Below are 27,274 nucleotides of genomic sequence, written 5' to 3'. Positions count from 1 at the left end.
GGGACAGAGAAAACATTAATAAAAAAAAACTAGTAAAACTCAAATAAATTCTAGAGTTTAGTTAATAGAAATGTATCAGTGTCAGTTTCTTACTTTTGACAAAATTACCATAATAATGTAAAATGCAACAATGAAGGAAACTAGGTGAAAAATATGCAGGAACTCTCGTGTACTGTCTGTGTACTATTTTTGCAACTTTCTGAGAATTAAAATTATCCTAAAACAAAAAAAGATAATGCTATTAGAAATCAGGATAGAGGCTACCTGGCAGGCTAAAGAACTAGAAGAGCCTGTGAAGGGTCTTATTAGCTGATACAGGTTGAGTATCTTATCCAACCTGCCTGGGACCAAAAGTGCTTCAGATTTTGAATATTTTTCAGATTTTGGAATATTTTCATTATACTGATCATCTCAAATCTGAAAATCTAAAATCCAAAATATTCTAATGAGCATTTTCTTTGAGTGTCATGTCAGTGTTGAAAAAGTTTCAGATTTTGCAGTATTTTGAATTTCAGATTTTTAGATTAGGGGTATTCAACCTGTAATAGTGACTACCTGCTTGATCTGGGAGCTAATTATATGGGTGTATCAATTTGAGAAAATGTAGATGTTCATATGTGTAATTTTCTGGATATAAATTATACTTTGATAAATATTAATTTAAATGAGGTAATCTACTAACTACTCTTTGGCTCTACAATTCAGAATTCTTTAGTACTGAATATTATGTATGTTAAAAGAAAAGTTTTATTTAAACATATTTATTATTTGAACATGTAACACATTCATGTCATTTAAAATTCAAATCTGCAAAAGAAAATCATAAAAAGCAAGCAGACAGACAAACAAAAACAAAAACAAAACACTACTTAGCCATCTTCTCCAGTCCTTCATTTCCCTCTTGGAAAAAACCAGAGTAATGTTTCCTGTGCATCTTTCCAGAGACAATTTAAAAAGAAAAACACTCTTTTTCTTTTTAACAAAAAGGATAGTGTACTAACTATTCTAAAATAAATTAATATACATACACATTTTTCTTTTTCTTGCTATTTAAGATAAATTTGGGGAAACAGGAAAAATTGTCCAATATTCATCATCCTTTCACACCAAAAATTTTCAATTATATGTATTTCCCAGGTCAGTTTTTACCTCACTTATTTTTTATTTGGTTTGATATCATAGAACAGATATTAATAAAATTTGAGGCAAGTATTTTAGATGTTTTATTTCCTTTAGTCTCATGAAACTTTAAAAGCACCAGGGAATCTTGAAATACTCATTCAGTTATTCACCAAAATATTGTTATAACACATCTATTTTGTGTCAGGCTATTTGTTAAGAACTAAACTGAAAGAAAAAGATGGTTAACATACTCTAGGAGGTTACATTCGTGTAGAACAAATAAAAGTACAGAATTTTAACTAAAATAAGATGTGAAAATGACTTTTAGATGACTGATTCTGTCTGGGAACGTTTTAAAAGGCTTCCTAGGAAAGGAAGTCTTTGCATGCGTTTTCCAGGTGGGAAAGTGTCTTAGTCCATTTGTATATGTAAAGATGTATCTGAGACTGGGCAATTCATACAGAAAAGAGGCTCTGCAGGCTGTACAAAAAGCATGGCACCAGCATCTGCTTCTGGTGAGGGCCTCCACCTGCTTCCACTCATGGTGGAAGGCGAAAGGGAGCTGACACATGCAGAGATCACATGGCAAGAGGAAGCAAGAGAGAGGAGGAGGTTGTTTCAGGTTCTTTTTAACAACCAGCTCTCACAGGAACTAATAGAATGTGAACTCACTCACCTTCCTTCAGGGAGGACATTAATCTATTAAGTAGGAATCTGCCCCCACGTCCCAAACACCTCCCATTAGGCCCCACCTCTAACATTGGGGATCAAATTTCAACATGAGATTTGGTGGGAACAAACAACCCATATCCAAACTACAGCAGAAAGCATGCACAATAGAAAGTATACATGAAGACTGTGCAGACTTGGAAATCAGGGATTACATATCATGACTAGAGAAAAGGTTTGATGCCTACAAAGAATTAAGATGGCAGTTGTTTCTGGACACGTGGGATGATGACAGCAAGGAAGAAACAAGTCTAAGGAAAGGAGGAGTTAGTGGGACGCCAACAAGACATGGGGAGAAGAGAGAGAGCTGCAATGACTGAGAAGAAAAATGGCAATGCTAAAATCAAAGTATAAAGAAGGAGGGAGGATGGCACAAGCTATGAAATCCTTTCCATGAGGCAATGGGACAATGACCTTGGAATTGCTGAGTTAGCAGCAGTGACAGATTCAGTGCCAAATTATGTAATAGAGAACAAATCAAATAGAAATAGAGAAAAGCCCAGATCCAATGAAGGTTTTCAGCAGTAAAGCAGACAGTAGAACCCACCCAGATTTCTAGCATATGGGGGGTTCCTTTCCAGGCATCAGGATCACTGGGGAAGCAGGAGAACTAGGCATGATGGATCCAGGTACAGGGCCTGTTCAACTCACAGTGTAGTCAGGCACTGCCAACTGAGAGCAACCCCTTCCAAATGCGGCTGCTGTGTTTAACTAGGACTCTTGAAAAGCTGCTCAGCTGGTGTCTTATTGATTTTAGGAGAAAAATGGGGCAACCTGCAAGATAAGTGGGAGTTAACTTCATGTTGTCTCCTATGCACACCACTCATGCATACTTGGAGAGCATGGCAGCTCTGTTTATTCAGTGCACAGCTGTGTTTTTGGAAGCTTTTAATTAATTAGTCTTATTAGCCTTCATTTGGATTCAAATGCCAGGTATTAACCTCCTAACTTGTAAGTGGAGCCCTTTGAACTAAAGCAAGGCTTAAGTTTGGACAAATTTTCTCCTAACTGTTTGCTATTTCTCCACAAGCTCTCTTAAAACACTAAATGCACACTAAGAAGGCTCTCAGCACCTTCAATAGTATGACAAATAAAAAACTAATAACTTCCATAAACATGTCAATTTATGTCTTTCTCAAAATCATTGTATATTAGTCAGTGTTCTCCAGAGAAACAGAACCAAAAGGACATATATACATAGGACTTTACCCAAATATCACCCTTTCAATGAGCCCCCGTTCCATGCTTAATTTTTCTTCTTAGCATTTATCTCTTCTGCACAATATGCACTTTACTTATTTATTGTCTTACTCCCTTTCACATGGGCTAAGATAGCATTTGTTTGTTCACTATTGTATCCCTGGCACCTAGAGTGGTGCCTGGCATATGGCAGGTGTGTGATATATATATTTGGAGTAGGAGTATAAGTCCCCATTTAGAGTATTCACTTCTGTGATAAGAACAACGCAGGCATCACTTGTCATTGTACCTATAGCACCTCACCCACAGCCACACAGAAGTGCCTCAAAGCATGGGTAAATGAAGTGCAAAACAGAATAATCCCATCTGAAGGTCAGGTTATAACAAAAGCAACATGCTTGTTTCTGGAAAGACATGGAGAGCATTAATCTTAAGACTAAAGACTAAACTTGAGAAGTAACTGTTGAAAAGAACTCAATATAAAAAATAGTAAAAATAAACTTCAAAGAAATATGTGAATAATAATATCTGCATAAGAAGACAGAGTTCCTCAATTTCACTGTAGCTTAGTTGTAAATAATATTGTAGGCCACCATTCCCAACCTATTTGACACATTTTATTTAGCGCCTCCTTATATCCATATGTGAGTCCAAAGACCCATTTACACTCAACCTGTGTGTGCCAGCAGCCATCTGTACCAGACTCTAAAATGCCTAAACAGTTATGCTTCAGGATTGGTTCCAAGAACCCCAACAAAAATCAGAGCTCTCAATGTCAAACAGGCCTGGATTTTCAAGCTCCTGGGTAATTACAGAGTTGTAAGAAAGGTGGCTGTTCACTGATCTTCGTGATGCCAGCCTTTCTGCTTCACTGCACCTTCCGCTTGTGTCCGTGGCACCAATTTCTTTGATAGTCTTCCCAGGGGATAGGGTTAGATGTGGGTCCATAATGCTGGACCACTAGTGATAATTCACCTTTAAGACCAGGGAGCACTTTCTGGAACTGAAGAGTCACATATTGAAAGGGGCAGGACCCTGAAAGTGGTTTCAACACAGTTGAAAGCTGTTCAAGTTGACGAAAGCTATTGGATTCATCCTGCGAGGAATACCTATGGACTCTGCTCCGTCTGCACACTAGAGTCATTTAAATGAACTAATTGATCATATAAACTGACATCCTGGGGTATAGCTTAGGTCCTAAGAATTGTAGTGGCACTTGGAACAAGAAGGAGTCCCCTAAAAAAGCTATCCTTACTTTATTTTGGCAAACATCTGGCTTAGGTAGAACTGGTCTTATTCCACAGTAATTAAAAAAGAAAAAATAAATTTTATATAAACCAATTTCCAAGAGTTCTTTCCCCTTCTTACCAGCATTACAACTTTATTTTGGGGAACTATCTCTTGCCCACTTTGTGTGACATATCGTGAAGCAAGCTTCTGCATATAAGACCTTTTGAGTCTGCCTGTTTCTTAAGGTTTCCCTTTGGTCCTTGGAGTAACCCTCACCTCAATTTCTTTGAATAAATCTACTTATGGCTTAACCAACCCAGTTTCTGTAAGTACAGTACAAAAATCCTCATGGATACAAACTTTAAAAAAAAATTCTATATAAAAAAAGGAAATCAATATCATGGGCTATAAAAGATTGGCATATTTTTAAAGAAATTTCCTCAAGAAAGTAAATTCCTAAAATTCCCAAAACTTTGTTAAAAGACTCAAAACAAACATATATTCTACAATGTAAATTATAAAAATCAAAATATGACAATGGCTGAGAGGAAAGGGGAACTGGTAATATTAAATAAAATTTTTAATTAACAAATAATGCTATGGCAAAATTTTAAAGACCAGAAATAATAAATGTTAGAGTGAATACTTAAAAACAAACAATTTGTACACACAAGTGGTCTTCAAAGTCTTTTGATTGTGTACAAAGTAAAAGAATTTTGAAAACTTTAGGGACATCTTGAACATTTTTAACTTGACATCTAAAATTTCATCAAAAATATAAATTTTCTTATAAATAAAAGAAAACATTAAACATATTAAAGATGAAATAAGATGAGAAATGACTATAATAGAATAAATATTTCACAGCATCATTTAATTTTAATACAAGTTTTAAACAACTTATTGTATAATTCATGCCAAATTTATTGAGGGTAACTTGAAACTTGGCGCTCTGGGAAAATATTCCAGCTTCATTTGAAAGAACCAGTTCCCTATCCTGTCCTGCTTCAGTTGTTCTAAATTCAGAACATTTCCACTCTGGCCAATATTCTCCTATGATAAAAAGAAACACACACAGAGGCAAGGAAAGGCAGGTAAACCAAGAGCCAAGGTGAATGTGTTAATTATTAACAGGTTCCCCCAAGCAAATATTTGGAATTATCCCTTTGTTGACAACCAGGAAGTGTTGACACTTCAGGCATTTCAGCAAAATAAGGTATGGCTGCCTTTCCTTTTTTAAAGTTGGGGGAGAGATATCGTGGACATAGGTACATTCTTGTCAAATTTTAAGAAATAAGCTGAATCTGATTGAAGTTGAGAAAGACCTTGGAAAGTATTTGTCTGCCTCCACCACTGAGAAGTCCATGGAGAAAGTAAAACAAAAGGTCCAAGGATGGAAGTCAGCAGAAGCTAGAAGATGGACAATAAGGTTCTACCACATAGATAAATAGACGAGGAGTGCTCAGTAAAGAAAACACAACAAATTGAGGAGAATCACTAAATGAAACAAAATTGAAGAAAACTCTAGCTGAAAAACAAGTTACTCACAATATTTGAGGCAACATCAAGTGAAAGTGATTAATACCTTGGGATATCTTGGTAAAAGTATGGAAATTCAGGGTAAATAAAATATTATAGCACCCAGCCTAAACGTACCTCTCCTACAAAAATTAGCTGGCTGACTAGACTTCCTTATATTATATTATATACCAGAAGAGACTAGCAGGAAGTCAATCTTGTCTTGAAGAAAAAAAATCATGAAACAATAATTCTGTTCCCAGCTAAGTTAGTATTTTAGTGTATTAGGTCTCCATAATGATAGTATAGAGTTCTAAGAAAGGAATTCTCAGTTACTCTGGAACTGAGGGAATTATCCAAGTACGGTTCCAAAAAAAAATCTCCATTAAAATGTTTTGAGAATGATTCCCTGACAGGGAGGCAGCTGCCCATTAAAAAAAAAAAAAAAAATTAAAATGTTTTGAGAAGAAAGGTCAGGGATGGCCTGGTCATAAAAAAATAATAATAATAATAAAAATCACTGGCTAGGGCTAGGCTAAGGTGCACAAGAGGTGTCTGGAGCACAAAATTAAGGAGACACTCACTCTCATGTGCCATTTCTGTGCTAGCACGAGGCTGAGAAACAGTGCCTCCTTAAATATTTCTCCCTCGACACTTAAGTTGCCTCACCCTAGTTCTAGCCCTGGAATTATATCCAAATAACAGTGACAATATGGTACCGAATAGAATGAATACAAATGCTGTAAATCTTTAATGGAAATTACTCAATGCAAAACTAAATACATTGACTGCAAATGGCTAGAATAAAATTTTTAGAAAGCAGAAATAAAATCAAGGCGGTTGTACTTGGGTGAGGTGTTAGGATGTCTCAGTGTGCCAGTTTCCCCATTGTATGTAAGGAGGGAATCAACAGTTACTTTTTACTCTGTAAGTTATTAACCTGAGAAATAAAGCATTATGCAAACAATGAATTTGGAGGCACAACACAACAAAGTGTAATCTGTCCATAAAAGTGGACTTGGAGGGGAAATCCTCCTCTAAGCCTTAACCTCTTTCCTAATTAAATAAACATGAATGAAAATGAACGAACTAAGTATCTGAAACAAAAGTTATAAGAAGTAAAGCAAAGAGATATAGGAGGTAAGACTGACAAAAGATGAAGCTAATAGAATATAAAATAAAAAAAAGACAAGCTATTCTTAAATAAAGTATTAAGTGGTCTCATGAAGCAGAAAGCACAGATGCATCATGTCAGAAGTACAAAAAGCTAAAACTTCAGATATAGATACAACGAATTTATTATAAAAAGATAATTTGGTAAAGTATTTGAATATTTTGCAAATACATTTCAAATTGTGTATAAAATGGGCGATCATCCAAGATAACATAAATTGTCAAAATTGATTGAAGAAAATATAGAACCCCTTAGACCAATAACTGAAGGAAACTGAGAAAGTTATCAAACAACTCTCCTCAAAACAGATTTAAGCCTACATAACTTTACAAATCAAGGCTTTGAAGAAAAATAGCAATTATAAAAATTCCATTCTGGTTCATCTTTTTCAGAGTATTGGAGAATAAGGAAAGTTTCCTTTTCTTTTTTTTGAAATTGGCCTAAGCCTCATATCCAGACACAAAAAACCCATATACACATACAGAGCCAATCTCATATATCAACACAGCAGCTAAAGTCCTAAATAAACTACTAGTGAATCAAATCCTATTGTATATAAAAAGAATTTTCAAGGAAGATACAGCTCATCATTAAGCAATATGTTAATATAATTAATAATATTTAACAGTCAAAGAGAAAAAGCAGATCATTTTATCATTAGGTAGATGACAATAATCTATTTGAGAAAAGGAATTAATTGCATGACCATTAATATTGGTTAGAGAGAGTTCATCTATTCTGAAGCCAATAGGAAATGTGAATGGTAACTCTTCCTCAAACCATCACATAGGAAAAGATACTCTAAAAGTCTCTGATACACAGATGCCTTCTGTCAGGAATTCAGTCAGAGCAGCAACTCCAAAAACCTAGACATGCTGGGCCATTGTTGTTCTTACCTCCCATGGCAACTGATGCTTCCAGGGTCATGTTTCTTGGAAGCCTGAGCTCATTCATTTTGCTGTTTGGGAACTTAGACTTTGATCCCAAAGTTACCAAGATAGATTGTTCCACTCCTTTCCCTCCTACCCTGATGCTAGAGGATCCAGCAAAAGAGGAGTGGGGAGAGGACCAAGAACGAAAGCAGAGGACCAAGACCCCTTCCCAACTGCTCCAGTGTTTAGACCTAAGTCAAAGAGAGAAGAGAAGCTTTGAAATGGATGAAATTTTAGATTTGTTTCAAGTAAATATTTTAGGTTTTACATACATAAAAGTATACAATCATAAATGTACAGTTTTCACAAAGCAAACACACCCACCGAAGTCAAGAAACAAAATATTGCCAGTACCCCAGGAGCCCTTCTTAAGTACCCCCATCCAGTCACGGCTCCCGCCTCCACCCAAGGGAAATCACTAACTTGATATTTAACAGGATAGTTTTGTCTGCTTTTAAAAACTCTATATAAACCTTAGAAGAATGTACTCTTTGTCTTGTTTCACTCTGTCTTGTGTTCATGAGACTCATCTGTGGTGTTGTGTATTGGAGTCTGTCCATTCTCATTGCTATATGAATAGATCATGATTTTATTTACTCATTCATTCTTCACTTACCAGGCAATTTATTTGTTTCCTGTTTGGGCTATTATAGCTTGTGCTCCTATGAACATTGTTCTACATGTTTTTATGAATGTATGTGTGCATTTCTAAGTGAAATGTCTGAGTCATTGGAATTGTACATTTACCTTTAGGAGACATTGCCAAGCGATTTTCCAAAGTTCTAATTTGCACTCACATTTATAGTGTATGAAAGTTCCAGTTTCTCCACACTCTTGCCAACATTTTGTTTTCCATCTTCTTTCATTTTAGCTATTCTGTTAAGTATATAGTAGTATCTTATTGTGGTTTTCATTTTCATTTCTGTAATGACTAATGAAGTTGAATATCTTTTTATATGCTGCTGGGCCACTTAAAATTTCTCTATTTATGAAGTTCCTATTCAAGTCATTTGCCCATTTTTCTATTGGATTGTCTACCCTTTTTTGGGAGGTGGTTCTCTTTTGTCTGTATATATTATTAATATAATTTGCTATTATACTACATCTCTCTTTTTTTCTCCTTCTTTTAGTTTTCTACAAAGTCCCCTTCCTCTCTGTATTGTCAATAGCCACAAGGCAGGACCAGCGTTCTCATCTTAGTGTCACTCTCAGGGGCCTGACACTGTTTCCCTGAAAACACCTGCTCAAATATACCTGTTGATTTGCATTAGGAGATTCTCTTCACTTGCTAAATTAGCCCAAGGTTCTTGACCTAGTGGTTCTATTGGGATTTTAAATATGGCAAAAACTTCTTCTCTAGAAAAGTTGCAAAGCCAGAATTAGCTCTATGGAGACAACATAAAAGATGTGTTTTAAGTGGTAGGAGCCAGAATTAATTTCTGCTAGGGTTGATGATTCCTATTTGAGTATCTTGAGAAAATAAGGGAAATATGAGGAAGGTCAAATGATCTTTTTCTACCCTCAAAAGGTAGAAAGCATCACATCTCTCATATGTGATGCTTTGCTATGCACTGTTTCATCTTGTTATACCTTCTGTATTTTTCTCCTCCACATTAATTGCCATTTCACTTGAAAGTGCCTCCGTCATCGCCTTCCAATTTTCATTATATCTCACTCTAAACTATCTCTCTGTTCCTTCTAGAAGTGTCCACATTGCCTCCCCTCACATCTATTCTTCTCACAGTAGAAGCTTTCCAGTTCTATCTTCACTCTCCCTGATTTCTAGATAACCTCACTCATTTTCCAGTCGTTAATCTCCTGCAATGGCTAGAATAAGAAAGTATCTGTTTCATCTGATGGAAATTATCCTAATCTAAATAATTGGAAAATGGTCTATTAATTTTAGCATGTAATTTTAATAGAATTTAACCATATAAATAAACATCCATGTTTTACAATGTATAAAAAACAATGAAAATGTTAATTCTGTAGATTACAGCTTCAAAATTCTGTTCTGTGCTGAACTCTATAACATGTGGCTACAATTCCCAGTAGATCTTCTCTATAGCCAATAACCACCTCCATGAAGGTATTTATCAGTGATTATTTTCACATAGATTTTTAATCACCTTGAATTAAATTTCCAAAGAAGTAAATTTAAAGGCAACAAGAATTGACTTTTCAAGTTTGTCCTGCAGTTGTCAACCCTGGCTGCACATTAGAAACCCCTGGGGGAGTATCTAAAAATTAGTGGTTTCTGGGTTCCACCCCAGACCAATTCATTAGGGATCTCTAGAGTGGGTCCGAGGCATCAGTATGTTTTAGAAGCTTTCTAGGGAAGTCTAAAACATAGCCAGAGTTAAAAATTGCTGAGTCCATGGTCAAGAATATAAAAACAAAAAGAATGTAAGTAAAAAATGTTAAAAAATTAACACTCAGTACTACATTTACATTTGCAACTCTATATCCTCAGAAGCGGGTGAGAGTCCTCTCTTTGGCCCAGTCCTGGATTTCTGCTTGTCCAAACATGAGGTAGAAGACCAGGCCAAACACGTTGACCCCAGCAGACAGGAAAAAGACATTCCTCCATCCAGACTCAGAATCCTGGCCACAAAAAAAAAAACTCAGAATAATTATTAGTGTTACAAGCTCCTTCTCCACCAGTTCTAGTAGTCCTCTATGTTGTGTATTGCAACATGGATCACCAAGAATATAGGGAACAATAGGCAGTAGCCACTTAACATCTTAAGTCACCAAAAAAAGTTTATGAAACTGTTGGAAACAAGATGACTCTAAAATGCATATTGCCTTCTGAGTTGGCATGAATAATTTTTTAAACAAACATAAATTAAACTACACTAATGTTTTTCTGGAAATTTGGATTTCAACATTCACGAAAATATAGTATTACTCACTTAAAATTAGGCTTAAAATGGCATCTGTTAGATCTCATGTTTGTGCTTTCTCTGTTTCGTTTTGTTTTTGGCTGTTGCCATCAATCACAACAACCTATCTCAGTGTAACACGAGTTCTATTTGGTCTGCCTGTGTGATCCTCTTCATTAAGCCCTAATAAGTCATAGCTCATTTCAAGCATTTTGATCACAGTGGATTCCTAGCAATTGGGTAAAAAATTAACCCGAAACTACCAATAGATCACATAGAGATGTTAAAAACAAAACAAAACTTCTCTGTGTACACGGACACTCATCAGTCCTTCCATCTCAGCCTGGTTCAGCCTTGTCATCTTCCTCACCAGCCCACACTTTCAAATACTGAGCAGGCCTCACCGCCCACACTCCCTGCAATATCTCACAGCCATTCTCTTTTTATCCATTTAACTTCTTTTTAAACTAGCCTTGGAACACTTTTTGTGTTTCCTTTTGTGACTTTTTTCTTAAAAGTTGAAATTAGTCTGAATAGATTCTTCATCATCTTCCTCTTCTGCCCTTCTGTCTTTATCTCTTGCTATTCCTTGACATATATCATTCACTCTGGTCATAACTAAGAACTATTTCATGCTTGTCTACCTCTAGGAAGTCAAACATGCTGTCTGTCTTCATTTTTACCAATCTAACGTCTATTCATTTTGAGAAATTCAGCTTATATTTTTCTTCCTCTGAGAAAACTGACCTAACAGAGTCTGAGTTAGAGACTCCCGTGAATAGAGCAATTGTGTTGACATCCATGCTTGTTTCCATCATGAGACTTTAAGAGCAGAGTGTGTATTTCCAATACCTAAAGCAATACCTGCCACTTGCAGATGTTCAATAAACTGGCCCAACCTGACTGATAAGGAATCCAGTGGCAGTAGAAGAGACAATTCCTGCGAGAAGTCCAAATCCCCTTGAAATTCCCATGAGGAAACTTGCATATCTGTGAGAAGATGATTTTATAAATGATTTTATATAGAAAGCCACCTACAGCCTCTACAGCAACTCAACATTAGAGCAACTCAGCTCTAACAGCAAAGTAGTTTTGCCTAAAGTAGACTTTCATTCACCTAAAGATATTTGGGGCAATTCTGAAATTACCTGGCCCCTAAGTCATTAACCAGGAAACAATATAGTCTCCCTGGGAGCCAAGTTTCTCCACTCTGGCTGCTCAGCAAGGAAGGCAGTCTGTGCAATGGGCAGGGCACAGACTCCAGAGCCAAACTGCCTGGGTCCAAACTGCCCGGGCCCTTGAGTGACCATAGTCATACCAGTTAACCTTCTTATTCCTCAGTCTTCTCCCCCCGTAAAATGGGGATAATGATAGGACCTATCTACTGTTACTGTGAGGATCAGATGTGTTCATAAGTGACAAGCCTTTAGCGCAAGAATTGGCTCATGGTGAATGCATACATACGTGATAGCCTGTATGAGCAATACCCTGGAAACTTTTCCAGGGTGTGGGCCTTTTCCCAGAGTACATAATCCAATCTCTGGTAGGAAAGCTTGGGAAGCCTTTCATTTACATGATTACTAGGCACGATTGTGGACTGTTGTTTTAAAAATGCTATATTAGGTCATGGCCACATACTGACATTTCTAGTTATTTGTCATTCTGCCATCAGTTAGTGCGTGTCAATGACATGAAGGAGTTATGCGGGCAGCGACTGAGGTCTAACACCTCTTGACAGGTCTGGAGGAGGGGAAAAAACAGGTAAAACTCTTACCTGGGGGCAACATCTAAGGTATTGATGATAAACCCTGAGTCACACAGGTTGCTGGTCCCAGGAATAAGTATCAGCAAAATAATGGTTGCCATGTAACTGGAAGCCACAAAGGGCAGGACCACCGCACATAGTGATGGAAGGAGGAGCCCTGGGCAATGAAGACATGCTGTCAAGCTCCTTCTCAGACCATGCTCACAGAAAAGGGATTGGCTAACCAAACCCACACGCCTGTCCTTACCTAGGGATGAAAAGAGTTTTCGCACAGTGATCAATCTGAGAAGATTCCTGGACAGAAGGAAATCTGCCAACTGACCTCCTAGAATTGTACAGCTTGAGGCAGCAATAAAAGGCAGGGAGGACAGAACCCCACTCTGAAAAAAAGGAAATTTATACAGGGTAGTTACAGAGGTGCATATAGCACCAAAATTTATCAGTTACACAGACCAAATCATTAGATTACCACCCCCCCTCCCCCCGCCAACATTCTTAGTTGTTTGGGGGAAATTAGCATCCTTTTTCACATTAGAAGAACATGTCTCAGGTAAGACGGCCAGCAGCTGCGTCACACTGGGCTGCAGATAAAAGCAATATCAATTTCTAAGAGAAACTTTAGAATCAGCTGCCATGGAAGCGTAGCACGGTGGTTAAGAGCACAGATGTTGTAGCAGCTCTAACACTTAGTATTGTGTAACCTGGGGCAAGTTATCTCACTTCTACATGTCCCATTTCCACAGTTATGAGATGGGAATCATTACAATCTCTTAATGTCATTGTGAAGGTTAAATGAATGGTCAGAATGTAATAGGTAGCATAGAATTATTTCTCCTTATTGCCATTATCATCATTTTAATAGAAGTATAGGAAGTATACTCACATCTCTTATGTTAACATGGAGCACAGTACTGATGTATGTCGGTAGGTATGTTATGATTATGGTGCATAACCAGAAATGGCTGAAAAAACCCGTGAAAATGGCCCAAAGTGGAAGGCATCTGACCATGGCCTTTATGGGGACAGATCGTCTAGGAGAACTGGACTGAAAGGAAATAGCTAATCAACATGAGTGTTAGCACAGGCCAAAGGGTGCCTCTCCCAGGAGACCCACGCCCTGCCCTGGAGGTCTCTGTGTGGTCCACAGGTACAAGAGGTGCACTGTACCTGTTGAGCCAGTGAGGATACGATGTGTTCCTTTTCCCTGACACTTATGCACGGGTGATGCATGGGGTCATCATAAATCACCGTGAACCACAGGAGACAACACACACAGCCAGTGCTACCTAGAAGTGGGACGAAATTAGTTTTCAGGTAGATCTGTGTACTGGGGGAAGGGAGTTGCCTCTGAAGTGGCATGTCTCGCCCTACCACACACTTATCCATTCATAGTTATCCTGCCATAAGGACCTAAATTTTCCCATTTCTTCTTTCAATCCGTCTACAAACCTCCTTCTTCTAGAGTCACCATTTGTCAATGTCAGAGCACTTTGGAGATAACGTGACATTGCATAGCTGACTAATTACTGTAAAGGCTCCCATGGTTATACTGTTATGTGTTTTTAGCAGCAACTTCTTAATGCACACATTATTGTCTTGTTTTGGAAGATGTGAACAGTCACGACTGAAGAAGACTAGTCATACATACTATGAAACAACCTGCTATGAACTCAATGTGGCAAGGAAAAATTTTCGGCATATTTACAAGAGACAGTGTTATTTGTATTCAAACCAGGCATCTATTACGAATTTCCAGAAGAAATATTTCTTGACAATACCTGATTAACATGTACGAACCAAAATGATCTGGGATTAGCATCATTAATGAGAAAGCCATCCAAGCCAGAACCATATTCAATGACATCATTTGGCTATAACAGCAAAGCAATCTGTAGAAAGTTGTCTTATTACTGGGATTTGAAGAAGATTCTATGTTATTTAAAGAAGATTCTGTGTTAAAAGATTCTGGGGACTAATGTTCTTTAAGTTCCCTCTAATTACTGGATTCATTCACTCTTTTATTTTAAAGTCAGGTACTATGATGGTAACAAAATGATAAAAAAAACATTATAGAATGGATTCCTTGCCTCACGCATTTCACAGTCTAGTGAGGAGATAAGGAAAAATAAATAATTACACACCCACATAACCTAGAGAAGAAACGGCAGCAAGGATCACAGAGGAGAGAATGGCTCAATTGGATGGGATAAGTTCAGGAAGGTTCCATGGAGAAGGGGCATTTGAATTGAGCTTTGCAAGATTCACCTGGTAAAGAACAGGTTAAGGGCATCTTGGGCAGAAATAATGATTATAATGAAATATGAAGACACACTGAAAATGTATTTCACCATCTTTGACATCTTAACTGCACGTGGTGACTAGACGAGGCATTTCAGATGTGGTGGTACAGATTCTACAGAAGATGCTTGAGGTAGAAGGGCAAGGCTGCATTCCTGAGTTCTTAGAAGTCGGCACCGAGTGTATAGTCATCTCCTCTGCCCTGCGCATGTGGCTTCCCAGAACCACCAGGAAGGTGTTAAATCAAGTTGTATGACTTCATTCAGAGAGATTCCAATCCCTGACATTTTTCATCTTCCATTTAACAAAGGACATTTTCTGTCATATGGGAAGAATGTGGATGATGTAGGCATCAAATGAATTCTTAGAAAACGGAGGTGTTTGGATTTAAGAGACAGTGACTTACCAAAGATGTAGAAGATAAAAGGCCAGCCCAAGGCCTGTGAGATTAATCCTCCTACACAGAGTATGATGAAGGATCCGAATGCTACTCCTGGAGAGAAGAGGGAGAAAAACACTTATGAAAATAGCAAAGGCTAAGGCTTCATGGCCTCCCTGAACGTTGTCCCAACAGTGAGGTGACAAACTTAGAATTACTGGATGATAAAAGCATTTATTTCTGCTCACAAATTTTCCCCAATAAAGTCATGTGATATAATTAAAATCAATAAAATATCCTTGATTTCACTACTATACAATTCATCCATGTAACTTTTCAATGGCTCCTCAACACCAATGTGACCAAATCTAAATCCCTTAGTTTATCAGAGACTCTCCATAATCACAGCCCTCAGTATTTCCTGATAACTATAGTTACATTCTTGCATGATGCAATATGAGGCTGGGAGCAGGAAAGGACAGACTTACAAAAATCAATAAGATACAGTCCTTGTCTTCAAGAAGCTTTTGCTCCAATTGGAGAAAGAAAAATGTGAAAAAAATTAACTGTCACATATGAAATACCATGTAGACTCTGGAGTCTACATTAAAAAAAACAACATAATTCACAGAGACCCACAGTAAGAAATGCATTTTACATGGTAACATAACACACACAAATATATACAAACACTTGTACACACAACCACGCTTGCATGCCTCAAACAAAAGTTTTGTGAATCGATATTTAATTTTACCATGTGGAATACACTCCAACATTTTCTACGCTATTCACTTTCATTTTTTTAAATGTTGATTTTGACCCACTAAATTGATTTTATGACCTACTAAAGGGTTCCAACCTGCAATTTGAAAAAAAATGATGATTTGAAGAAGAAGATTCTATGTTATTTAGAGAAGATTCTATGTTAAAAGATTCTGGGGACTAATGTTCTTTAAATTCCCTCTAATTACTGGATTCATTCACTCTTTTATTTTGAAAAAAAAATTTGAAAAAAAATGATGTAGAATATAAATATAATAAAACTACAATGTGCTGTGGAAGTATACATGAGGATAAGTTAATATCAATTTTAAAATTTAGGAATTGTTTACATGAGCTAAGCAGTAAGATAGATGGAATTTTGGCAAGAGGAACAGGAGCAGAGAAATTTCCAGGAATATGAGCCAGTGGGAGCAGAGCCAGAGGGAAGTGAAGTGCACATGTATGTGGAGAGCAGCACACATCGGGTACAATTAGAGCCTTGCTTGCAGAGGGGTGTTGTGTGGAAAGCAGGATGGAGCCAGATGACCGAGCACCTTTATATGGATGCAATAAGGAAGTCAGTCTTTACTTTGTAAACATAAACGAACACATTGAAGATTCTCAAGCAAGTGAGTAAAAATGCCCCATCTGTACTTTAGATAAATAACTTGCCTTTGATGGGAAGAAAAGTTTGGAACAAACCAAGCTAGGGAAGGCAGACTAGCAGAATATGGAAATAGAGGAGGTGGTAGCAACTGTGATGAATGAAAGGAAGCAAGACAGCAGGAGGGTTGCTGCGAAGTAAAAGTCCACAGGATGCAGCTGGATATTGGACCTGGCAGTGAGAAGCTTGATGGAGCCTCAGTTTTGTTTTTCAAGTATATATTCTCAGCACTCCAGACTGGGAAAACAGCAATGGTAAAGCTGTGGTGGCCTTAGTAGTAGGATCACACACCAGTGGAGTGACAGTCCAACATGGTGACTGAGTGTGCCTCTGGGGCCAAACTGTTTGGGTTCAAATCTCAGTTCCAACACCTGCTGGCTATTGGTATTTGGGCAATTTACTTAATCTCTACATTCCTTAACTCCCCTCTCTGTAAAATGAGAGTGTAAGATAGTACTTAAATGAGAGGGTAGTTGTGAGAATTAATTAGCTCAGAATAGTAAAGAGCTTAGAATAATACAGACACTTTCAGCCTGATTTCTCTCCTTAACACTTTGAGTTCTGGTAGGCTTAATTCTCACTTCAACATCTTTGATAAAATGATGTTTATATAGTTTATTTGATCTTTTTCCATTCAAGCAATTCTTAAAGCTTTAAACTTTTTCCTACAAGGATTTTCTGACTGCCCTAGCTCACCCATTGTCTTTCCTGCTTTTGAGCCTCAGTGTCTTTATAGCACAAATGAATCTTTCTTATTTGTTATGTAATTGTCTTATATTGGATTTTTCAGTAGTACTTTTCTCCCTCTCCCTCAAACCATCTAGTTCATAGAAGGAAAGACACAGGAGGATGGAACAGATAATAAAGCCGTGACCCATGTATACATCCTTACCTGATCCTGCAATGGTGGTGAGCTTGCTTCGTTCAAGTGGAGGAGCCCATTTTGCCCAAATTGTAAACTGACCTGTCCATGCCATTCCCTGAAATGAAAATCATTAAGATCTTTGCTCTTTTATAAAATTCATGAATCTGGATCCCACTTAGAATGAGAAAGTATCGGGATACCTGGGCCATACCCTGAACCGTACGAACCACAATGACCAAAGTCACTCCAAAGTCAGCAGCCAATGGTGTAAAGAGGGTGAGAAGGGAAGAGATCAGCAAACCAGCACCAAGCATATGTTTTGCTCCAAATATTCCTGCTAAATATCCACTTGGGATCAGAGTCAGTATTATCCCATAGTTGATGGAGCTAAAGATGACACCTTGAATCTCTGGGCTCCATTGATATACAGAGTCCTAGAAAAAAGAAAAAAGAAGAAATGAAAAGAAAACTCTTTGCTAAGAAATCCTTTTATGAAAATCTGCTTTACAGTCAGAGTTGCTTAATGTTGGTGAGACCCTACTATAAAATACCTATTTCATTTTTCTCTATTTTTATCTTTTTTTTTTTTTTTTTTTTTGAGACAGAGTCTCACTCTGTTGCCCGGGCTAGAGTGAGTGCCGTGGCGTCAGTCTAGCTCACAGCAACCTCAAACTCCTGGGCTTAAGCGATCCTACTGCCTCAGCCTCCCGAGTAGCTGGGACTACAGGCATGTGCCACCATGCCCGGCTCATTTTTTGTATATATATATTTTAGTTGTCCATATAATTTCTTTCTATTTTTAGTAGAGACGGGGTCTCACTCTTGCTCAGGCTGGGATTTTTCTCTATTTTTTACCTACCTTAAACATTCTACCTTTTCCAAATGAATGACTAATGATATCCCTAATTTGATTCCATTAGAGGGAGAGAAAAAAAAAGAGGAAATGAAGAAGAAAAGAGATAAAGAAAATGATTATATAAATGGAATAATAGGAAGAATTAAATGGAAAAAGCCATTGAGAGATATTTCATCTGTGAAAGAGTTTCCTTCAACTATTTTGTTTCTAGTAAAAGTAGGGTAACATGTTGTTGCATATCAAAGAATAAGGAAAACACAACTTTTCTGAACTCTTACCAAAAAATCAGTCCCTAATTAAGAAGAAAAATCAAGTTTGAGAATTATGATCTGCCCTAGAAGAGCTGACTTCCTAAAACACATATTACAAATGAATAAGATCATGTTCTTCTTCTGACATACTCAATAAATGATTGAGTTATTTGAAGATAACTACCTAAAATACCGAAATAATTGTGTAAATTATATTACCTAAGTAATTATTTACCTAAAATTAAATAACTTTTAGACATCATGTTATAATTCCCCTAGCTATTTGGCATCATGCTATAAGTTAATGTAGAGAGCCAAAGAATATAAAATATGAAATATTTTATCCACTTAAAAAACACTCTAAGTAATGCAAGGTGTATGATTCATGTGATAATTAAAATTTGAGAATGAACATAAATAATATAGAGACTTTGAAAAGAGGGAAGAACAATTTGGGAAGGTGCCTGGAAGGAAGAAATATTTCAACTATCTTTCAAAGAACAACTATGATTTGTATAAAGAGAAAAAGGAAAATCCATTCTCATTGGAGAAAACAACAAAAGCGGGCTTGGAACATTTGGAATGATACCAAATGATGAGAAACTAACAGGGACTCTGACTGGCTCAGAGTAAAGACTTTCCCTGGGCCACTGATAGCAGATATGAGTGTGCTGAGAAGTAGGACCAGATTCCAGAGGTGTACAGCATGTTAAGAGAGCACAGCATGTTTAGCAACTTGAAGGTGTCCTGGATTCCTGATCCCAGGAGTATGAATGTGTAGAATTGATGATGGAAGAAATACTGGAGGTAATGTTTTTATTTATTCATTATAAATAAGCTGGGTCCAATGCAATTAAATCATGAATTATGAATTATAGGGATGACATTAGAAATGTACAGTAAATGATAGTTCAAAGGATAGTTTTTACAATAGAGTATAATCATGTTTCTCATACAAATATAAAATGAACATGTGACAAAGATTTTATTTAACTCGTTGATTAATGAGAGAATCAGTAAGACATTACAATTGGTTCAAAGGCAAATTCAAAGAACCACACATACATACTCAGGAAGCAATGCTGAAATAGATTTTAAATAGTTGATAAAAACTGGCTGATTCAACTGGGTGGTGAGTAAAGGAGAGTCCCAATTGATTTTCCACTGGGCAAAATTTCTTTGCAAAGTTATGGACAAGAATCATTTGCATTTCTTTTTGTTATATAGAATTTACAGGATTGTAAAATTGCTCAAAAACAATAAAACATGCAGAGACCTGAATAGAATTGGGTAACATGGAAGAATGCACCTAGACAATATCTAGTTTTTCATTGAAGACACCCCATGATCTATTCCATTTTTTAATTTTTCACATTTTTCCCTAGAGTTCCCCCACCTTGTAATCATAATAATCTCAAAGAAATATTATTTTTATCATAGAGGTAAGCAATGTCTCAAAGAAAAATAATTCTAGTTATTTTTAATTTGTTATTGAAAATTTATACTTCTTTACTTCACAGAATCAAGATCCAAGCCTTCCTTTAAAATTGAGTTTCTACCTCTCAACAAAGAGCCTTGCTTTCCATCACACTTACTCTTGGATTAAATTCTTTGATGGATCTGCTGAGGTTACTGAGGCTGTCTGCAAGAGGCCCCTCAGTGGAGGCATTCGATAGACCATGCTGCTGAGTGCTGTTCACCATGGCAATGATGGCAATGCTCAGACTCACACGCTGGGTTATCATGGTGAAGTTTGAGAAGTGCATGATGAGAGCCAACCCATAGCGTAAGGAACAGAAATTTGGACCTTGAAAACACAGAAGTATGCAGTGAGCATCCTGGCTAAGACCCTTTTCTTTTCATTTCTCCCGCTGCTAAATCTGAAAGAACTTTGGATGATATCATGCAGTCTCACTTTTTCTATTAATACCGAAATAACCAGGACTACAACCTTCCCTCGTCAAATTCTTTGGTTGGCTTTAAAACAATGAATATGGAATCTTATAATCAAATAAAGCAAATATGACCTTCTTTCAGAGGTGTGGGGAAATAGATGATAAATAGAGAAAAATCTAAATGTAAGGCATTTATGTTGTATTGCTCCAAAGTAGAGTGAATGGGGAAGAAGGTGGCAGAGCCAGTCACAAAACCCAAGTCTCTGGGCTGCAAGTCAGTGGTCCCATCTGTTATGCACATTTATTTATCACAAAGTTTGAGAGTTTATACATAGAGAGCCACCTTTGCATTATGCTATTGCACATCCAAGGATTTGCTTTTAAAATATCTGAGAGATAGTATTTTAAATGAGCATTTCCACTAACTCCTCGGTGTAAGGTCCTCTTAGACATATTTTTGCTGTGTCACTAGGCCCTGCCTTCCCATATGTTCAATGTATTTTCTTTAAAAAATTAACATGTAGGATCATTTTTACTAAGTCTGTAGATGATATGGTACTGGAGGAGTATTCAATATATTGCAAGGACAACGCTTTTCTTTTCTTTTAAGTATCCACAAAGTGAAACAATAAACCAATATTGAAAGAGTTCCCATATGAATAATGGATTAGATTGCATATTTGGAGAACAAGGACTAAATGGAAACAAAGAGAGAACCTATGAAGAAATAGATAAAAATATAATGAAAGAAATAATTTTTAATGGTCAAATAAGCTCAGGGATAGGATTGCTTGCCTGTGAAAAAAGTTATTAATATTTCCATATTATTGGAAGTTTCCAAACTCAGGAGAAACAGCCAATCACCAGCAAGGATAATAATAGCAGAGACTTATACATAGGTTTGGGGTTTGCTTAACATGACTTTTCCAAAATTTATTCCATTCCTTAGAGGCCAAGATTTGTCAATCATTTGGCTCAATTTCTGATAAATAACACTGTAAGTTTCCCTAAGGAAAAAGCAACAGGTAACAGGAGCAGGGGTTAGAGTTGGCTCTGATGTTAACCTAGGAGAATCTCTACAAAGGGGAAGCATGGTAGAGAATGGAGGCGAGGAGGGCAGGGATGGGTAAAGAACACTGGGAATAAGCTTCAGCACTTCCATAATGTAGCCTGCAAACAAGACCGCTGGCTTTACCTTTCCTGGTGGTAGGCTTCTCGTCCATTTAGCTTCTCTAGGAAATGGTACCACACTTTGCGGTGGAGTTTCCCTGTGCCCCGAATCTCTTTTACCACAACGGTTTTTTTATCTATGGGGAGAACATAATCCAAAACATGACGTACAAATAATTTTCTCTTGTTAATGTTGTCTCCTCTCAGCATCAGTAAAAGTTTTGACCCAACACAGCTGTATCATTTACATTTTGCAGTACACTGCAGCTGTGTTTTTGGAGGACTGGATTGTTGTAAGGAGAGCTGGCTCTAAATCCCAGTGATGTGACTTAGAGTCAGTCATTTAAATTCTCTAATCATCCATTTCCTCATTTGTTCAGTAACAGTAAGGCTCTTTTCTGAGTGGTTCTGTAAGAATTAAATGAGAAAAATTGCAAGTGCTTTATCAAACCATAGAGAACGATGCAAAGGTAAGGAGGATTGTTGCTTGCATTATAGAGGATCATAAGACAAGACAGTTAAATTAAGCTCAAGAGCTGAAAAGGAAGGTTCCAGAGCAGTATTTTCTTTCATTCTGACCATGTACAACCACAACAAGGTTCTGTGTGTCTTTGCATAACTTATATGTATCACATGTAAAGATTTAAAATGCTTATTCTCATCTTAGCTACATACAATTTGGACACTTTATTGGACTGACAAGTTCTTCAAGTCACCTGCAAAATGGAGACTTTCTACTACAATTATGAATAAATCCAGCTGTTTTGACAGGCAAAGAGAATTCATGACCCCAAATATGACATGTTTAATTTGATATTTACACACCAATCAAACTCTCTTTGGAGATAAATACATTCGTTTCTTTTAGAAACAATCCTAATCCTATGGATATCATCCATTGCTAAATTGAAGTTTCCGTGACTTTAAAAATGCATGTAGCATATTTATATTTCATCATGCAAGGATTTGCACTCTTTCTGCACCTAAATTTAAAAAGACTTATCCACGCCCTAAAATATGTTCATAACCTATGACTTTGGAATGGAAGATCATAAAGAAAGATACAGAAGAAGAATTTTGTTCAAAAATTCCTTTGTAGTATTACTTATGACAGCATAATATTAGAGATAAGTTAACCTAACAATAAGGGTTTGGTAAGGCAACTTTGATAGATTTTTACGATGGACTCTATTAAAATAGCGTTTTCAAACATATTGAATAACATTAGGAAAATGCTTATTCTCTAGTGTACAAAGCAGGATATGTTGTGCACATCCACATACAGAAATAGAAACAGATTCACACAAGTGCCAGTGGTTGCTATATCTAGGTTACAGAACAGGGTGATCACTTTATGATTTTTATCATTATCAAGTGATTTTATTTTAATAATTAGTAGATACTCATTATATACCCAGAAGCAGCAAAGTGTATTTAAAAGAACAATAATTTGGCTTCATCAGCATGGTGAAGGTAGTTTTTCTGCTTGCTAAATGTGTCCCTAGAACTCTGGGAATAGTGTCTCCTCACCTAAGTTTTGAAATTTCCTTTTTTGATTACAGTAGACACAAATGGAAGCCCAATTGCCAACAAGAGCAGGTCAGTACCAGGACAGATGTTGGCTGTTGCTCAGCTTTGGAAGGGTTCCTAGTCTTGCTAACATCTGGATATCAGGAGTTCAGCTCACTGCCCTACATTCAGATCCTGGCTGAAGACATCTGAGTCCAAATCCAGAGTTTGGACCATTTTCTATTTGATTTCACTTGTTATACAAGATGCTATGGCTTGGCTGAAGGCAACTTTTTAACTGTACAAGCAGCTGCAAGTACTTATACTCTACTTAAAGCTTCCCTTCCAACCTCTCCAATGGATCTTATAAACACTGAACTCTGGAGCTGAAAGAGACTCAGAGATCCTCTCTAGCCCAACCATTCATTTTACTGATGAGAAAACTGGTATGCAGAAAGTTTGAAAAACTGCCTGAAGCCACACAGGTCACAGAGCCAGCACCAGGTCTCCTAAAGCCCAGACTGCTGCTTTTTCTACCTGTTAATATTACTTCTCCTTTATTTTCATAATTTAAGCACAAGCTGAAAACATGATAGAGTAGCTTCATATTGAGGCATTCTAAAAGAGCAATGTATACAATTTTAAATCAAGTTTTAATCATTTATTCCAGAAGGAAATTTGATGATGAAAAATGCTTTAAGGTAAGCTTTGAATATTAAATACACAGAAAAGTATTTTTTTCTTGCTTTTTATGTTTGTAGAATTATATCACAAATCTATCATTTCAGTTTTCCTTCTCATTCTGTGTTGCTGTCTAGTGAGAAGAGATGAAAATCCCTACTTAGCTTTTATGGTTTCAAATGCTACTTAGAATTTTGTCTCGGGAGTTTATTTCAGTAGTTAATTTCCATTTTTGCTTTGCATGAGACAAAAATTGAGTTAACATTCCAAACCATTCTAAACTGGGGTCTTTCTGTGACATAGTATTGGAAACTATTTTTCTAAAATAGCCATAGAAGCTTAGAAATTATGGAGTCTGAGCACTGGCATGATTGACATTCACTTAGAGATAGTGAAATAATTCGTAGCCTTCTTGTAAACAATTGAGAACATGTGACAATGTCCAAAACCCTTCCCATTAGGGGTTACGCCTCTAAAAAGTGAATTCTAGTGTCAGAGTTGTAAGTAGCCACAGAAAAATGAATTGAAATTAAGTTAAAGGATTTTATATTTAAAAAAATAATTGTATGATACCCTATAGGTTATATCTGAGTTAAAATCAGTAATATAGATATTATGGTTTATGCATAAGCTAAAACAGTTTTTTCCTATTCGTTTTAGTCTAGAACTCATTATTTTGTTATAATGGTCTTTCCATTACTCTTAGGTTTCCCCTAATATCCAACCTGTCTTGCATCATCTCTGTTGGCCAAGTCTCCTAGAGTTTACTCAGAGTAAATGTTACATGTAGTTCAAAGAACATGAACCTGCAGGGTATCTAGGGACTGAATTCTACTCTGCCAATCTCAATCTAAGTAAACCAGAGCAAGTTTCATAACCTCCCAGGACTTTAATTGTTTCATGGGGAAAATGGGGGTAATATGACTTCTCGGGGCTATCTGGAATGAAAACAAAGGTACGAGTCATGCCTTGTAATTATAAAGTATTATACATTGTATAATGTTATTGATATTAACAACAGCGATAATAAAGTCACAATATTGGCAGGCCATGAGTAAGTACAGGCTTACAGCAAGTAAGATATATTTCTATAAAAGCTCTTTTGATTGATTGTTAAATTGTTTTTAAGCTTTTCCTTTTGAGATGCATTCTTCTGGCCTGGAATCCACAAGCCATGTGGAGAGGGGATGCATCCTGCTACAAACATCAGAGAACAGGGTAAGAAGCAATTCCCTCCGCGCTAGTAAAACTGAGGCCCCTTTGATCCCCTGCCTACCTTTCTGAGAAACTGGTAGTTCTGAAATAAAATTGGTTGTTCCACTATATCATTTCTGTCATGCTGTCAATTAATTTATGTATTTAATCATGAAAAAAGAACAAGCATACTGAGTACCAAAGGCAGGCAATTCTAGAAGACAGGGTGATGCAAAAACTAAGGTGCAATTGGAGCACTACCTACAGGCGGCTCACAGCTCTTCAGGAGATAGGCAGGGGTGCCTGCACCATTCCTCCCTGCTCCCGAGAACCTCAGGCTTTGTCTTCTAGGCCAATGTGTGCCCAGCTGTGCTTTGAATTGGGATTTTCTCTGGATAGGTTGGTAGATGGCACCTTCACTGAGGCTTTTCCCCTCTGGCTTCCCATCATAGCACTAACAGCTGCTCACCAAAATCTCTCTGGGTTCCTTTTCTTAGCTGTACAATGAAGGCAACAAGCCAGGTGATCCATACAAGTGCACACAATTTTTCTTGCCTTCAATCTTATTTACAACTTCAGTCATGTTCTCCTTTTCTTGAGAAGCAATTTCAAATACATAGAGAAGTCTGACAAGACTCAATAGTCACAGTCCCAAACCCAAACCTGGTCGGTTCTGATCCAATATTTCACTCCACACCAAAGCCAGTCCAACTCATCAGGGCATCACAGTTAATACTGACAAGGTCCTCAGAGAAGTGACCATCATCCCCAGCGTCCATTGGCACCAGTGGCCTCTCAAGTCTCGCTCTAGGGTTTTGATTGAATCAGTTACCTTTTTTAGAAAGTTTGTTTGTTTTGGAGCTAGACAATATTCCTAGATGGAGATCTTTAGGCTGTGATTAATGCTTTTTCTCTGACTTCCCCCAAAACTGTTCCCTCCCTTTAATGGACTTCTGATAGCTTAATAATTATCACCTACTCAAAAAGAAGAAAAGCACTTACCTTCACCATTAAACCGGTGTTTTAAGCCCTGGACTGTAAGGCTAACTTGAAGAAAGAGGGAGTTTCCATCGCTTTTTTTCTTTTTAAATAATTCTGCTGAGTTTCACAGAGATAAATAGCCACGTGGCAGTCAGACAGCACCAAGTTTGGTCCTACATTCTCAGAGCAGAAAGCCTGGGTTTGGCTTTGCGGCTTAATTTTTAACTTCATTTTCAAGTTCTCACTGATAGATAGGGTGAGTATCTCAAAGATGTCACCGATTTTTCTGCTTTGATCTGTGCATACAACTATTCAATCAACAAGCCTTTTCCTGAAAGTAAGGTGGCATGATGTGGAAGAAACAGTGGGGCTCCTAAAATTGGAGATGGGTTCAACCCCACCTTCACTTCCCAGTATTTTCTGTGACCTTGGACAAGTCACTTAACCTCTTTGAATTGGTTTCTGCATTAGTGAAGCAAGGATAGTAATTCTCATGCATGGGGTTATTGGACAAATTAAATATATATGCTAACTGGCATTAGATCCTCAATAAATGAGGTGTTTCTGTTAAGGAGTTTTGTGAAGTCGGCTAGATTTTCCTTAAGCATTTGGTGTCCACAGCCTAATACATGTGAGCTGTGGCTACTCTGACAATTTCCCGTGAAGCTATCCTGTACCCATCTTATCTGTTTCTTATCTGTGTCCTTCCTAATCGAGTTTCTAATTGCTCTTGCCTCTTCCATTTGTGTCCTATTTGTGATTCTTAAGTTTTGGACTGTGGTTGCTACTGGATCTTCCTAGTTTGACTCCTGCCTCTTATAAAATGAGGTGGGGGCCTGCCCTCTCTGGCTTTATCAGCTTCAAACTTCCCTAGTGGAGTCTTCCCATCCTAGTTAGTCTCACCATACTTCCCCAAAGACCTACTGGAGTAGGCTTAGCTGACTCAACCCCTTAACTAGACTACTTGGTCTCCGTGTTAGTTTTCTATTGCTGCTGTAATAAATTACCACAACTTTGGTGGATTAAAACAACACATATTCATCCTTACAGTTCTAGAGATCAGAAGTCCAAAAGGGGTTTCCTTAGGCCCAAATCAAGGTGTTGGCAGGGCTGTGTTCCCTCCAGAATTCCCACAGGGAAATCCATTTCTTTGTCTTTCCCAGCTTGTAGTGGTCACCTGCCTTCCTTGGCTCTTGGCAACCTTCCTCCAT

General features: G+C 37.3%; 1 protein-coding gene across 7 annotated transcripts; it reads right to left on the bottom strand.

Moving 5' to 3' along the window:
- Nucleotides 1-10,357: 10,357 nt before the first annotated feature.
- SLC17A2 (solute carrier family 17 member 2) lies at nt 10,358-26,222 on the bottom strand. Of its 7 annotated transcripts, none has more exons than XM_069493770.1 (12): nt 26,085-26,222; nt 21,724-21,835; nt 20,229-20,440; nt 17,727-17,960; nt 17,554-17,641; nt 15,260-15,346; nt 13,723-13,841; nt 13,439-13,600; nt 12,803-12,935; nt 12,565-12,712; nt 11,643-11,780; nt 10,358-10,509 (listed from the first exon to the last, which is right to left on the bottom strand). In XM_069493770.1, exons 2-11 carry the CDS (start codon nt 21,749-21,751, stop codon nt 11,672-11,674), a joined length of 1,320 nt encoding a protein of 439 aa, XP_069349871.1. In that variant the 5' UTR covers nt 21,752-21,835; nt 26,085-26,222; the 3' UTR covers nt 10,358-10,509; nt 11,643-11,671. The 7 variants fall into 7 exon arrangements, with proteins under 7 accessions (XP_069349871.1, XP_069349870.1, XP_069349867.1 ...); XM_069493769.1 differs by having other exon boundaries at nt 11,655-11,780; XM_069493766.1 differs by having other exon boundaries at nt 11,690-11,780.
- Nucleotides 26,223-27,274: the final 1,052 nt, after the last annotated feature.

This window comes from Eulemur rufifrons, chromosome 18 (assembly GCF_041146395.1).
Source record: "Eulemur rufifrons isolate Redbay chromosome 18, OSU_ERuf_1, whole genome shotgun sequence".
Lineage (NCBI taxonomy): Eukaryota > Metazoa > Chordata > Mammalia > Primates > Lemuridae > Eulemur > Eulemur rufifrons.
Note: the sequence above shows the minus strand (reverse complement) of the source record. Positions and strands in the feature narration are given on the sequence as shown.